This window comes from Lagenorhynchus albirostris, chromosome 18 (genome assembly GCF_949774975.1).
Source record: "Lagenorhynchus albirostris chromosome 18, mLagAlb1.1, whole genome shotgun sequence".
Classification (NCBI taxonomy): Eukaryota; Metazoa; Chordata; class Mammalia; order Artiodactyla; family Delphinidae; genus Lagenorhynchus; species Lagenorhynchus albirostris.
Genome location: NC_083112.1, coordinates 25,269,673 through 25,285,626, shown reverse-complemented (window position 1 = coordinate 25,285,626; position 15,954 = coordinate 25,269,673). Strand labels below are relative to the sequence as shown.

General features: G+C 37.4%; 1 protein-coding gene across 6 annotated transcripts in view; it reads right to left on the bottom strand.

The window, feature by feature from the left end:
• Positions 1-7,081: 7,081 nt before the first annotated feature.
• The window catches only part of ELF1 (E74 like ETS transcription factor 1), a 104,550-nt gene continuing 95,677 nt past the window's right edge, over positions 7,082-15,954 (bottom strand). For all 6 annotated transcript variants that reach the window (XM_060128668.1, XM_060128667.1, XM_060128672.1 and 3 more), the window contains 2 exons: positions 15,242-15,685; positions 7,082-8,043 (listed from right to left, as the gene is read on the bottom strand). In XM_060128668.1, the coding sequence (XP_059984651.1) occupies positions 7,449-8,043; positions 15,242-15,685 (1,039 nt within the window). In that variant the 3' untranslated portion in view covers positions 7,082-7,448. The remainder of the gene's footprint in view (positions 8,044-15,241; positions 15,686-15,954) is intronic.

The following is a 15,954-nucleotide window of genomic DNA, read 5'->3' as shown; positions in this document are numbered from 1 at the left end:
CATGTTGAGCTAAAGAAGCCAGACAGAGTACATCCTGGTTGATTCCATTTATATGAAAATAAAAAACATTGTGAGGGACGTCAGAGAGTGATCTCCTGGCTGGGAAGGGCCATGAGGAAGACTTCCTGATGTGGGAAATGTTATATATCTTGACTAGGTGACAATTACAGTAATGTAGTCACATATCAAATTTTTTCAACTTATACACTTAAGATTTGTGCACTTTATGCTTCAGTAGGGGGAAAGATTAAAACAAAGTCAGCAATGAAAAACAGAATCTGAAATTTTTTTAAATGATATTTACAATAGCAGTAAATATTAAATACTGAAAATTAAATCTGACGAAAGATGTGCAAAACATATACATTGAGAATTACAAAATATTGCTGAGAGAAATTAAAGGCACTTAAACAAATGGAGAGATATTCTATGCTCATGATTCAGACTTAAGATGTCAGTTCTTCCCAAACTGATCTATTGATTCAACCCAATCCCAATCAAAATCCCAAAGACTTTTTCCATTTTATAAGTTGACAAACTGATTCTGAAATTTAAATAGAAATGCAAAAGACTCAGAATAGCCAAATCAACTTTGAAAAATAATAGAGTTGGAGAACTAACACTACCTGATTTCAACACATCAATCTTGTGTATTGGTACAAAGATAGACAAATCAATAGCACAGAAAAGAGAGTCCAGAGATTCGTATGTGTATGAACAACTGATTTTAAGCAAAGGTCCAAAGGTAATTCAGGGCAGAAAGGACAGTTGAAAAAGATAGTCCTTTCAGACTTTTCAATTGAAAAGGATAGTCTTTTCAACAAATTGGATATACAAAAGCAAAAAAGTGAACTTCAATATATACCTTGCACCATCTACAAAATCTAACTCAAAATGGATCATGGACCTAAATGTTAAAACTATAAAACTTCTAGAAAAAAGATCGTTGTGTCCTTGGGTTAGACAAAGATTTCTTAGATATGACACCAAAAGCATGATCCATAAAAGAAGTTGATAAACTTTATGAAAATTTAGAAGTTTCTGCACTTTGAAGTTATTTGTGAATCATATATCTGATGAAGAGCTAGTATTCAGAATATATAGAGTTCTCAAAACTCAGTAATAAGAAAACAAGGGAATTTTTAAATGGGCAAAAAAACTGAACAATCACTTCATCAAAGAAGATACATGGATGTCAAGTAAGCTCATGAAAATTGCTCAAAATCATTAGTCGTTAGGGAAATTAAAACTACAATGCGATACTACTACACACCCATTAAAATGGCAAAAATATTGAATATAAAAGAGCATGTTGAAGAGGATGTAGAGCAACTGAAAGCCTCATACACTGCTGGTGGGAATGTAAGATGGTACAACCATCGTATGACCTAGCCAGACCACTCCTAGGTATTTGTTCAACAGATATGAAAATACATGTCCAATATAAAGATTTGTACAGGAATATTCCTAACAGCTTTAATGATAATAGCTGAAGACTAGAAACAACCCAAATGTCCATTAACAGGTGGATGGATAAACTAGTATATCCATGTAATAGAATATTATAAGAAAACAAGGGAATTTTTTCAGTAATAAAAGGAAAAATATGCTGATACAGACTACAACATGGATGAATCTCAAAAAAGTTAACGCTACGTGCAAGGAGCCAGACCAAAAACAATAGCGCATGTTATATGACTCCACTTACATAAAATACTAGAAAATGCAAACGAATATAATCTATGTAGACAGAAAGCAGATCAGCAGGAAGGGAGTGGTTACAAAGGGGCACAAGGAAACTTTTAGGCTAATGTTCACCAAACATGAGTAGGTTCACTACTTGATTATGGCGATGATTTCATTTTATACTCTATTTAAATATGTGCCACTTATTGTATGTCAATTATAGCTCTATAAAGCTATTTGTAAAACAAGCTCAGAGCTGTAGGTAAGAATTGATAGTCATTGGCACACAGATGGTGGTTAGTAACATGAGAACACGAACATAAAAACAGGTAAGGAGAACATGTATGTAGCTTAGTCACATATTTAATAACTATGGAGTACTGTACCTACTATGTGGAGATATTACAGTAGGGACTGAGGGTACTAAAATGACTACAGTCTTGGCTCTTTGTAATGTAGTGTTGGAATCACACATACCAGCAGTCAATTATTATAGTGCCATCTGTGCCCAAATGAGAAACTAAAAGGCTCTATGACAGTAGTGGGGAACTTTTAAAAACTCAGAGAAAGCTCTCAGAGGAAGTAATGTCTGAGCTGAGGCCTGAAGGTAGAAGATAGAATTTAGTCAAATAGAATGAGAGCAACTGTGCCAAGCAGAGTGACAGCAAGTGCAGAGGTCTGGAAAGTAAAGGGAGCTCAAAGAGTTGGCAAGTACAGCGTTTAGGGCTGTTCATTTGCATAAGCCCCTTCAAACCCTCTAAGTTGGTATTCTACTTTTCTGTTTTTCCTAAGTAAGTTCCCCTCACCCATCCAACCACCAAACTGTGTACCCCATAAAAATCTAGATTTGCCCCGATAGAGGACATCGGTCATTCTTTTGGGCAGCCAGTCACATAAATTGGTAGCTAGTTAACGTAAGGAGTCAAGGAAGGACCTTGGTTATTCTCTCTAGATGCAAATTCTATTCTCTCAAATTTCGGAAGCAGTAGAGACAGTGGTACAAAGCTCGGTGTTTAGGTGCTTGGCAACAGTGGCTACAAGTGGACCAGTTGTGCAATATGGTTTTGCGATTTGTTTAACTGTGTGACACAGACTGACCCCGATTCTCTAGTCTTTTTGTCTGTTCTGTAAACTGCATGATATTCTTCTAATAAAATTTCTTTTATGCTGAAAACCAGAATCCATCTCTGTTGCTAACAACCAAGAACCCAAACTGACAGTTTGGTATTTGGAAGTGGAATGCTACAAAACAGACTCTAGTATGTATCACCCGCCAGATGGAAAAGAAAGGATGCAAGGCACTGAAGACAACTACTCCAGACTGGGAAAATGGTGACCCTGAGACAGGACATCAAACTCACACCATCAAGAAATGTATTCTAAAGCTGAGAAGCCTTGGAAAGAGATTTATTCCCAGTGCTCATGCTGGTGTGGCAGTGGAGGACAAGAAAGCAGGGGCCACAGGTGATCTGAAACAGAGGACTGCGAATCACCTTGAAGACCCTAGTCATGAAACTGGATCAAGTAGCTGGATGACACTTCAGCTGATCTCTCTTTAGGAGAGAAATCATGCTTCCTGTAGGTGTGAGCATTTTTGGAAGTATATGTGTGGGAAGAAGGCTGTGTATAGATGACAGTAGACTACATCATTCTTCCCTCTTCCTTGCTATGGAGTCCAATTTTGTTTGACTGTCCATCTCCCCAACACATGACTAAGTCATCTATGGTAATCCTGCTTCCTTGGCCAGCACTTGGTTTAGGAAGGGGTATATATGACCAGTCTAGCCAATGAGCTCTGAAGAGATGGCTGTTCAGGGTGCTCTGGGAAAGGTCTCCTTACTGATAAACAGAAACACAGAAGAACTACTGCAGCTATCTTGCACCACAGCAGAAGCCATCCTGGAAACTAAACCAAAATACTGAGAAAAGCAGAAAGATGGAAGAAATCTGGTTGCTCAATATCACTACTGTGCTCCTGAATTAACAAACCTGGAAACCTCCGAACTTTAGACTTCTAATTTTGTACTATTTAATAATTTTGAATACGGTTTTTTGGTTCCTTGCAATTGAAGGCATCCAAATCCTATCTGACAGTATGATTTGGAGAGTAAAATTTGAAGATAAGGCTGGTGGGATCAAGGAGTTTTGTGAAACCATGCAGGGCCTCAAATCCAGCTGAGGATAGTAAGAAACCACTGAATGGCTTGGTACAATTAAGTGCACCCCTGTTGCACTGGGGAAGAACACATTGAAGGGGGACAAGGTGAAGACAACAGAGAACAGTGATCTTTAGATAAAACTTGGGAGAACTCTAACCTTTGAAAAAGTCTCTGGAGCAACCCAAGAGGAACCTTAAGAAATTATTATAAAGGCAGGAAGAGGACGGAGAGAGTTGGGCACAAAAGTAAAGGCAATAGAGAGTTTAAAGGAACAGTGAGTTATAAAAGGTTATCAAATATTGGAGAGGTCAAGAAAGAGAAGAAGGGGGGAATCTGGCAATATGGAAATTGATTCCTTTTTAGTGACTTTTGCAACAGTAATTTCAGGGTAATAGGGCAAATGTACTACTACAGTGGGTTAAAGAACCACTGACATGAATGGATAAAGAAGATGTGGTACATATATACAATGGAATATTACTCAGCCATCAAAAAGAATGAGATAATGTCATTTGCAGCAACATGGATGGACCTATAGATTATCATACTAAGCAAAGTAAATCAGAAAGAGAAATACCATATGATATCACTTATATGTGGCATCTAAAATATGGTACAAATCAACATATCTATGAAATAAAAACAGACTCAGATACAGAGAACAGACTTGTGGTTGCCAAGGAGCGGGGTGGGTGGGGGGGCTAAGGGAGGGAAGCAATGGGAGTTTGGGATTAGCAGAGGCAAACTATTACATATAGCATGTTTAAACAACAAGGTCATACTGTATAGCACAGGGAACTATTTTCAATACTCTGCGGCACACCACAGTGGAAAAGAATATGAAAAAGATATAGGGACTTCCTTGGTGGTCCAGTGGTTAAGACTCCACACTTCCACTGCAGGGGGCGCGGCTCTGGCTCCTGGTCAGGGAACCATGATCCCACATGCCGAGTGGCCAAAAAAAGAAGGAATATATAAATGTATAACTGAGTCACTTTGCGGTATAAAAGAAATTAACACTGTAAATCAACTATACTTCAATGAAATTTTTAAGAAAAAGAATGAATGGAAAGTGAGGAAAGCAGCAGGTTTATAAGTTAAGGACAGTGATAGTAACATTGCAGGTACTTCCTTAATACATGTTGAATCAATGACTTGATGTAGAAAGGCCACGTACTGAGTAAGAGTTATGTCCCTATTCAGGAGTTCAATACTGGGAGATTATATTAGGGGATGCATGGCTAGAGTTCTAAGGGAGGAAAACTCTTCCTTGATCCTCTTAGGGTCCCTGCCTGGGCCTAAAGCTCAAACTGACAAAGACATTAAAGAAGAAAAGCATATTAAGTTTTCTGTAACGTGGGAGCTTCCATAAGGAAATGAAGACTCAAAGAAATGGTTAAGCCTAAACATTTTTATACTAGGTTTGATGAAGAATGGAAAGTCATAGAAAAACAATGGAACAGAAGGGTATAAGCTAAGGGTAGTAAACTGGAGAAAACTAGCAAGGTCTGTTCCTTCAGATTCTTCTCTGTTTCCCTCCATCTTCAGAGATAAGAATGCTCCTTTAAAAATCATATTTGGGGGGCTTCCCTGGTGGCGCAGTGGTTGAGAGTCCGCCTGCCGATGCAGGGGACGCGGGTTCGTGCCCCCGTCCGGGAAGATCCCACATGCCGCAGAGCGGCTGGGCCCGTGAGCCATGGCCGCTGAGCCTACATGTCTGGAGCCCGTGCTCCGCAACAGGAGAGGCCACAACGGTAAGAGGCCCGCGTATTGCAAAAAAAAAAAATCACATTTGGGAAGAATATTAACTGACATGAGGAAATGAATAAGTGGAAGTTACTACTGGGTATAGGCGTATTGGATTGAGATTTTAATTTTGTTACATTTTTCTGTTTCTGTGTTTTCCAAGTTTAACAATTAACTGATCTAATTTCTAATTAGAAAACTTGTTTTTTAGAGTGTGTTTAATATTATCGCTGGGAACATTTTATTTTCTAATTTTTGGAGCTTTGTAATCCATTGTGTCGTGTCCGGAAACTGCCATTTGGCATGGTAGAAAGGAAAACTGAGAGGATGACATTCTGCAATTCTAATCTGACTAATGGAGGCTGTTATATAAACGTTTAATAACACTGTAATACTAGCAACATTGTCTGTATACTTGTTCTTAAGGAACATTTTCTTGAAAACAAAAACACAGGATTTTTACATGATTTATTTAATAATAAACCAATTAAAGATACAAAAACGTTTAGAGGATTCCAAAATTTAAATTTTTGTTTAAATACAAATTCACTCTGTAACATGAAAACATATAACATTAGACCTCTAAACATAATGATTCTTTCAACTACAAAAATTTCTTTTTGCTATACTAGAAAATTTGCAGAAAACAATTTTTCTTGTGAAATTAAATGTACATTATTTACAGTTGAAAAAGTAATCTAAAAACTATTGCATTTCAGAAACTGGGATATATAATGTATATCTTTGTATGCAATTCCCCCTCCCCCCACTCTCAATAAAAAAAAATGATCCAAAATATAAAGCAATTATGCTTTTATAGCAACTGACTACTCAGCCAGATTAGCCCAAGGCTTGGTTGCTTTCTGGGGCCTTAAAGAGCCCTGACACTTTCAGAAAAGCAGTATATCATTTAGCACTCAGCAACATAAGTTTTTTACTAGTGGACCACAATGCACAGTGGCCTAAAGAGTTAATGAACAAAGTATTTAGGAGGAATTCAGGTTCAGAGCAAATCTTAACAGGTAACAGCAAAATGAATTTTGTAGGGTCATTAATTTTTCTGCAATATTTTAGCTATATTTACAGTAGGAGATAAGCTTAAAACATAGGGCTTAGAATCATAAAATTTAGAACTAGATAGGAAATTGGAGTTCATCTAATCTAATCCAATACATCCCTCCTCTTATGATGCCCAGAAAGGTCAAGTGGCTTGCCCAAGGTTATACAACTAGTTAGTAGGAGAGCCACTCTTAGGCTGATACTTTTATATTATCCTGCTTCTGAAACAGGTTCAGCCATATCATGGGCACATTTCGATTTTTAATGTTATAATTTACATAGTCATAGTTCAATATACAGTGCAACAAACTAAAGTCGATCTAAGTGAAATCATAATTTTAACAAGGCATAAAATAGGTGTCTTGCATTTGAAAGAGTCAAGACTTAACCTATACAAGTGGAATGAAAATAGCTCCTATATAAATTTCCTGATGTCATATTTAAGTACTGTATTTACAGAAGAATCAGAAAAGCTAATACAATGTAAAACTTAAAAAGAAACTTTAAAAATGCTTATGATATAGCCACTGGAAAAAATCTCAAAAGAATGTCTTCATAGTATAAAACGCCTGTTCCTTCACAATTGAATTCTGAAACATTTGAAGAACAAAAGGAAACACTTGGGTTTTCCTCCCCTCATCTAACAAAGTCAAAATTAACTCTAAGTTGTTATTTTTAACAAGTAACTATAAAATTAGGAACATTTGGAGAATTTACCTTAGAATCAATCAATAGTTTGCATACAACTGAAAATGTTCAATTAAAAAACCACCATCTGTAATTCCTTTGGTATATTACTTAGAAAGAGTTGGGTTCCAGCAGTTCGTTTTTTATAGCTACCTGAGAGGTAAATCCATTGGATACCACCATCACATAAGGCTGTGACTGCTGCTCAGTTTCCCCAGTGCCTTCTTTCAAGTTATCTTCAACCTCCTTTTTCTCTACTTCCTGTATATGAGTTTTTGTTTCTTGAGCTTTGATAACTGAAGTGATTACAGTGCCAGGTGGGTGAGTAACCAGTTGTGAATTGCGAGGAGAAAAGGTCACCACAGGTGTGGTAGCACTGAAGGACGGAGATGAAGCCACGCTGACGGTTCCATTGCAAATGGACTGAACATTGCTGGTAAGAACCTGCTGTACGTGGGCAGGACTCAGGACAATGGAAGGAGGAGAGCCCGGCTTCTGTGACTGGAGCACAACATTTTCTTTCAGTACTGTCATGGGCTGTGATGATGGAATGGCTTGTAAGATAAATTTCTGAGATCCAGCACCTGATGATGGATCTGTGCTGGCTATAACTGTTGTGATTGGCACTGTCTGAAGTGTTACTGTGTGCAAATGCTGATTCCCAGGAGATACGACCACAGGAACTTGGGCTGGAGCCTGTATAGTCCTATTGAGATTATGAAATAAAAGTGAGGAAATTAGCATATTCTACATTGTTTAAAACTTAACATTTGACAACTCACTTTGACAGAACATGAGTTATTCATTTCAAATGCTCCTTCCCATATTTTCAACACAACATAAACATTGCGCCAGACCCTGCATTAAACACTCTACATACAGAAATGCCCAACACAAAACTCTCAGTCCATTAACTATGATACCATCTGGTGGGAAAAAAAAAAAGTCTATCCTAAGTGCTATATTAACACAAATGGGGAAGCAATTTTGTTGGGGGAGGAGGATATCAAAATGTTTCCCAAGGAAGTTATGTATAAGCTGCCTGAAAGAAAATTAGGGACTTTTAAATAAACATATTGGACTCACTATCATTTTAATATTTGAGGGGTAATGTCATCAATATACCCAACCAAATTACCAAACTTCACATGATTATAATTGTTTTCAACCTGTTTTTCTATATATAGAGAAAACGCTCAATTAACTAAAATAAAAAACAATCTTAAATGTATGAGAATTATTAGAAGAATTTTAATAGTTCACGGTTCATATTACATAAAACAAGTCATGAATATAATTAACTCATCAGGGTTCTTTAGGCTGGCAGATAGAATAAAAAATAAGGCCAACCCTTGGCAAAAATAGAGGCGTGTTTTAGCAGTTTTCTCAGCTCAAGTAATTTTCACAAATTTTAGTCATAAAGATACAATTTTAACATAAAATCTTTTAACGTGGGCTTCCCTTGTGGCGCAGTGGTTGAGAGTCTGCCTGCCGATGCAGGGGACGCAGGTTCGTGCCCCGGTCCGGGAAGATCCCACATGCCGCGGGGCGGCTGGGCCTGTGAGCCATGTCCGCTGGGCCTGCACGTCCGGAGCCTGTGCTCCGCAACGGGAGAGGCCGCAACAGTGAGAGGCCCGCGTACCGCAAAAAAAATTTTTTAAATTTAAAAAATCCTTTAACGTAAAATCCAGTTTATGTAAGGTTTTAATTCCATTTATTGAAGAAAAGTGGTACATAAATGATATTATAAGTCAATCTAATTTTAAAAGTTCACAGCTGTGAAGTTTACAGTTATGGCCATTGTTAATATAAAACAAATGCTGTTGAAAAAACTCAGCATCTGGATCTCAACTGTGTTTCCTCTGAATTCTATAAAGCTATTTTACAAAAGAGAGATGATTGCTACTCCAAATGGCTAGGAGCTGGATTAGTCCCCGTAAACCAAATGTTAATTATTGCCAGGAGACTATCACAGGTAAATTTTAGCAAGTTACAATTATGTGGTCTGTCACATGTGAGAAATGAAATCCTGGAGGAGAAGACAATGGGCTAGATGGAAAGATGACTCAGCACAACTCAGAAGAAGTTCAAAGGAAGCAGAAAGACACACGATAACTGCAGCCCACCCATACATGTAGGATACTGATTCCCAAGTTCAGTTTGCCACCATAGTCACCACTGTGAGGAGTAGTCTACAGCAGGAGATCGGCAGCTCTCTTGAAGGACACTGCTAGAAGAGAATATGAGTCAAGTAATGAAGATTTAATAGGCTGGCAGGGTATGGCCAGATGTACTAATACTATTGGGCAGGAAGGGATGAGTAGGAAGGATACAGAATAACTTCGGGAACTAGGGCACTTTTCCAAAATACACTGTGCCTCCCTTCTTCCCTGCCCGCCTGAATCAGGATATCTTGGGTGGAATCTAAGCCTGCAAACGGTAGCTGACAGATACCATTTTTTAAATAAAAAAGACCCAAGGGCTTCCCATGCCAAGAGTTCATGTACATGTATGTATAGATAAAATAGAACTTGGCATACAGGAAGCACACAGATTGTATCTATAAATATGTATAGCCTTACCACCCTATAAGTATTATCCCAATTTTCCATATGAAAAAATTAATGCACAAAGTAGTTGAACAGCTTGCATAAGGTGAGCAGTTAGATAAGAAAAGGGGTCATTCAACTGCAGAGCCTATGTGCTTAACCATTACAACATACTGTCACTTCTTAAGTCCTGAATAACTTCAGCCAAAGATGAATACTTTCTATTAGATCTTTAAACTGTGGGGAGTTAACAACCTTTAATACATACCCCTCCCCCTTCCCCTTTCCTTCTCTCAGATGTGGCATGAGCAATAATGTACTTGGAAAATTTCCCTATTGCTCATCAGGGCTACCACTAGACTTTCAATGCTTTTATTCAAGTAAGAAAAAGATGTCCCTTTCCTGAACACCTGACTGCCATCTGCCAGAAAATATATATACTGAGACACACACACACATATATATATATATCTGCAATGTAAATATATTAGCTTATTTGAACAAATTCTAAAACAATAAATTTTCACTAATAAAAAATTCAGAGATTAAAGGATTAAATACTACACAGCCTTTTCCTAAACACAGGAATTTTAAATTATTTTTTTTCTTAGTTAATGATTAAACTGTCAGTTGTGTCTCATTATATTATATAACAAAGGTTATATTACAGTTAACTACTTTTAAAAAACGTAAGCTGCTTGTAACCAACTGGTACAATATTGGTAATTTAAAATTCCTCAAACTTTCTGAAGCTAAGAAACATATACAATATAATATTTGGCTTTTGTTGAATATCAGATGTCAGAAAGTGTCATTTAATTGTTACAACCACCTGTAAGCTTAAATAATATCATCTTCATTTTATAGAGGAGGAAACAGACTCAGAATAGTTAGTTAATGTGATCCAGCGTCACATCTAATAATTGACAAGGCTGGAGGGCGAGAAGGTTATGCCCACATTCTTCCTACTCCATTACACTGCTTTAAAATGTATAATGTATACATTATACATTTTTAGAGGCTAATTATTTAAAAGACCCTAACACAAACTATTAGTACTTGGATAAACATTATAGAGAAATAAGTTATACTGGGTTGGTATATGGACTTGAAGATTTACCAAGGAACAATTTTAGGAAAATATTTTACCAGAGGTTTACTTTTGTGAAGCCAAAGTTAAAATTTGTAAAACTGAGCATATATACCCTAAATCAATTAAGGAAATTTAATCAATTTCAATATAGATACAGCTGGCCTTCCATATCCACGGTCTCCACATCCACAGATTCTGCCAACCTCTCTGGTGGAAAATATCCACGCCCCCCCAAAAAAAATTTCCAGAAAGTTCCAAACCACAAAACTTGAATTTGCCACATGCTGGCAACTATTTACATAGCACTTACACTGTTTTAGGTATTATAAGTAATCTAGAGATGATTTAAAGTATATGGGAGGGTGTATGGAGCTTATACGCATATACTATGCCATTTTACATAAGGGGCTTGAGCATCCTCAGGTTTTGGACTCCAAAGGGGGTTCTGGAACCAATCCCCTGAGGATACTGAGGGATAACTCTATGTGCAATTATGTGAGATACAAAGAAAAGAGCAAAGGAAAAACTTGAGAAAAAATATGTTGCTACTTCATTGTAGTAAGTGATAATTCATGTGATTATGTGAATTAACTGACAGTATGGCAACTCATTAAGTTCACTGCTTTAGATTAACTGCTTGCATTAAAACACTATCTCCACCACTTACTAAAGGTGACCAGGCTCCGCGGCCTCTCCTTGACTCTGTTTCCTCAACTGTAAAACAGGAATATTACCTACACCTCACTGAGCAATAAGGATTTTCTATACATTAATATATGTAAAGTGTATGAATATAGAGAGTTCTTTGAAAGTATCTCTTGCTGTATATTAATTTAATAATCTAAATTTAAGTCATAATCATTTGACCTTCCCTCAACTACAGAAAAAATATTTCAAAGGTCTTTGATTTTATTAAAAAGTAGTTAAGAAAGATATAGCCAAATTTCTGTTACTTTTCTTAGGAGTGATAATATGATTATTTAGGATGTCTCTATTCTTCAAGAGTGTACACTGAAGTATTTAGGGGTGAAATGTCATGGTGATGTCAACTGACTTGACAAATAGCCAAACAGGAAAAAAAGGGTATAAATAAATATAGAGAGGAAACAAATAAGGCAAAATGCTATCAACTGTGAATCCAGGTGGATGGTATAGTTGTTCAGTGTACTATTTCAGCCTTCCCATATTTTGAAATTTCTCATAGTTAAAAGTTGGGATACTTACAGTGAAAATAAGTAGGATTTGGGGGAGGAAAATAAAATACAACCAAATGAGAAAATAATTTTTTTTAAAGTCAAATGAATGATTAAGAATGTATGTGGGGCTTCCACAGTGGCATAGTGGTTAGGAATCCTCCTGTCAATGCAGGGGACACGGGTTTCGAGCCCTGGTCCGGGAGGATGCCACATGCTGTGGAGCAACTGGGCCTGTGCGCCACAGCTGCTGAGCCCGCATTCACTCTAGAGCCTGTGAGCCACAACTACTGAGGCCCGCGCACCTGGAGCCCGTGCTCTGCAATGGGGGGGTGCCACTGCGACGAGAGGCCCATGCACCACAAGGAAGAGTAGCCCCCGCTTGCTGCAACTGGAGAAGGCCCATGTGCAACAGCGAAGACCCAACGCAGCCAAAAATAAATAAATAAAATAAATTTATATTAAAAAAAGAATGTATGTGGATACATACATACATTCATATAAATACATAATAATTTCTACAAGAAGAAACTGTGTTTTGGGAATTCCCCACCGGTCCAGTGGTTAGTTCTCAGCGCTTTCACTGCCATGGGCCTGGGTTCAATCCCTGGTCAGGGAACTAAGATCCCTCCCACAAGCCGCACAGCATGGTCAAAAAAAGAAAAGAAAAGAAAAGAAAAAAACTGTCTTTGAGTATGAAAAGTTAAATTTTATATTTCTTCATTTTATAAGTAGTCCACTTAGAGAACTCATTATTCTAAAAGGAGATAAAGAATGATCATATACACTACTTCAAAATAAATTCTATAAATATGAAGGGGTGTTATAGTATATGTCAGACTATGTTAGGTGTTAGGAAAAGGACAATGAATAGAATCTAGCTCCTACAGATTTAAATGTATAGCAGGAGACAGGCATTAAAGTCACCTGGTTTACGTACCAGAATGTGGTACAGGCAAGAAGTAAGCTTTAGCTGGAGAGCAAGGAAGGAATTATGAGTAGAGTGAGAGCTGGCAGTGGAGGATACAGAAATTGGACTGCACTCTGTGTGCAAATTAGATCTAACAAAAGCTGCAAGAAGGCACTATCACGAATGCTGACTCTTGAGCCATTAAACAAAGAATGGCTCTGGTCAGAAACATCACATAATGATATGCATCGGTAACATGTAGGTTGCCAGAGAAAAAAATAGGAGAAACAGGAAGCAGGCAGAGAGTCCTCAGAACTCTGAGACTGTGGAAATGAAGATTCTGAAAGGTACACCAAAGACAGTTTGAAAATCAGAGGTAGGGAGTGCAATTACAATGTTTTAATATCTGGCAGTGAGTCTTACTCAGAAATTGACATTCAGAGTAATAAACTATCCAATATAATACACAATTTACTATCTTTCAGAGCTAAAGGTATGTGTTTTTGTTGCTCTTGTTGTTTTTCTTCTGGTTTGTTTTTATTCTCTAAGTCTAAAAAGGAAACTTTGATTAGAGATGCTAAAAAACAACTGAATCAGTCCAAGAAGGGAGTCCCAGTGATCAGCTGTGGCCATTGTATGTTTCATATCAACACAAATACATACAATGATAAGATGACAAAGAGCATAGAAATCAACACGAGGAACCACATAATTTCCATTAGATATTCAGTCATCATAAGTAACCAACAGAACTTAGAGGAAAATAAAACATTAAAGGGAAAATACAGAGTTAAATAAGTACTTCTTTAATTAATATGGAAAAAATGTGATCTTTATACTCCTTACAAGTCAACGATTTAAGAGAATTCAATTCTCTTAAATCAAACTTGTCGAAAGTTTAAATGGACCATACAAGGAAGACTGAATCGTCTATAAGTCTGTTTTGATTCTAGGTAATGTATACTTCAAGATCAATTAAACAAAAACCCAGCATTTATATTCTAGAATATACAACTGTAAGATTGAAGTCAGCTAATGAAAATAATCAAAGAATCATTTTTAATGGATTTGGAGGGGCTCCTATATTTTATTATAATTCATGTTCTGGAAATTCATGGCAGTAGAAATGGAAAAACAGAACCTGAGAATGTCCATCTAATTTTCTGCCTTCCTCCCTTTTCCCCATTCTAAATCAGTCAAGACCAGTCCCAAGTGTCTGCAATAGAGCAGTCTAATCTGTTGTTTCATGTCTTTTCTGGGGTTATGAGGCAGATTTGATTAAACCACAAAACAATTCTTCCAACTCTGCCACTTAAAAGCCCGAAAAAGAGGACCTTCGATTCTTGGCCTCCAACCTGTTTGAACTTTAGAACTATTCTGGATACTATCTGAGAAGATAGTATCTTCCCAAAGACTAGTGTGGATTTCTTAGAACTCAATGCATTCCAAAGGGTCATGATATGTAAATTTATGTTAAATTTTTACAGCTTCTAACTTTGTTTGAAAAAAGATCTGAAACTATTCTCTGGATTTTCTTATATGTGGATCCCTTCTTATATGGATCAATTCAGTTACACAAAGCTATAGAGAACTGATTCAAATTGATTGAATAACATCAAGTAATGTCACAGTTTAAAAGTAAGGTATAGGGTCTTCCCTGGTGATGCAGTGGTTAAGAATCCGCCCGCCAATGCAGGGGACATGGGTTCGAACCCTGGTCCGGGAAGATCCCACATGCCACAGAGCAACTAAGCCCATGCGCCACAACTACTGAGGCCACACACCCAGAGCCCATGCTCGGCAACAAGAGAAGCCACCGCAGTGAGAAGCCCGTGCACCACAACGAAGAGTAGCCCCCGCTCACCGCAACTAGAGAAAGCCCACGCGCAGCAACGAAGACCCAACGCGGCCAAAGAGAAATAAAGTAAATAAATTTATAAAAAAAAAAAAGTGCTTTAAAAAAATAATAAATAAAAATAAGGAATCATTGATACAATCACAGGACTGATGCAACGCTGCTGAAACAATCTGTTGACCAAGAGTTCTAGCTTGACATGTATATAAGTTTTATTTTCACTTCTGAATCCTGACACGTTTAATGACGACTCTGGTCAGAAACATCGTACAATGATCTGCACCAGTAAGTTTAATTTTCTCACCTAATACTCTGAACGGAAGAATTTAATGTTTCGTCCTGCATGCTACTGGTTGCTTCTCCTTCTGGAACAGCTTGTACTGGCTGTACTACATGAATAGTCCGGAAGAGCTGGGTAGGATATGGAGTCTGTGTGGACTGCATTGTCCTAAGAACCTCTGATGGCTGTGCAGGTTCCACAGGATCTTTGGGTTTTGCAGCTTTAGAATTCCCTGGTTTTAGAACTGTAGTGGCTCCTCCTTTTATCCCTGGACCTGAAGATACTCTCGATCGACTTGCCTGGTTCCTACTCGAAGTGGTTGTTGAAGACAGTGATGGATCTGAAGACTCTATGCTGGAACTTGGATCCTCATCATCTATATAAATAAGGTCTTTCGGCATATCCTTAAACTGATACACCAAGCGCTGACCTTCTACTTTTGCCAGAATACCCCTTTGGTAATAGTACCTATTCAAAGCAGACAATTCCATCAATATTGTATTCAGTTATACATAAACTAAAATAATCTTCAACACAATAAAAATTTCCTAATCATAAACAAAAGTTTAAAGCTAGAAACAAACAGGTGAGAAAAGACTTTCTAAATGAAGGGTAGTTATTTTATTTCTCTTCCATAGCTTACTATAATTATAATGTCCCTAACCTGTTTAAATTTGCTTCAGTTATTCTGAAACAATTTTCTGTATAAAACTTAATGATGTACAAATAGAAGTGAT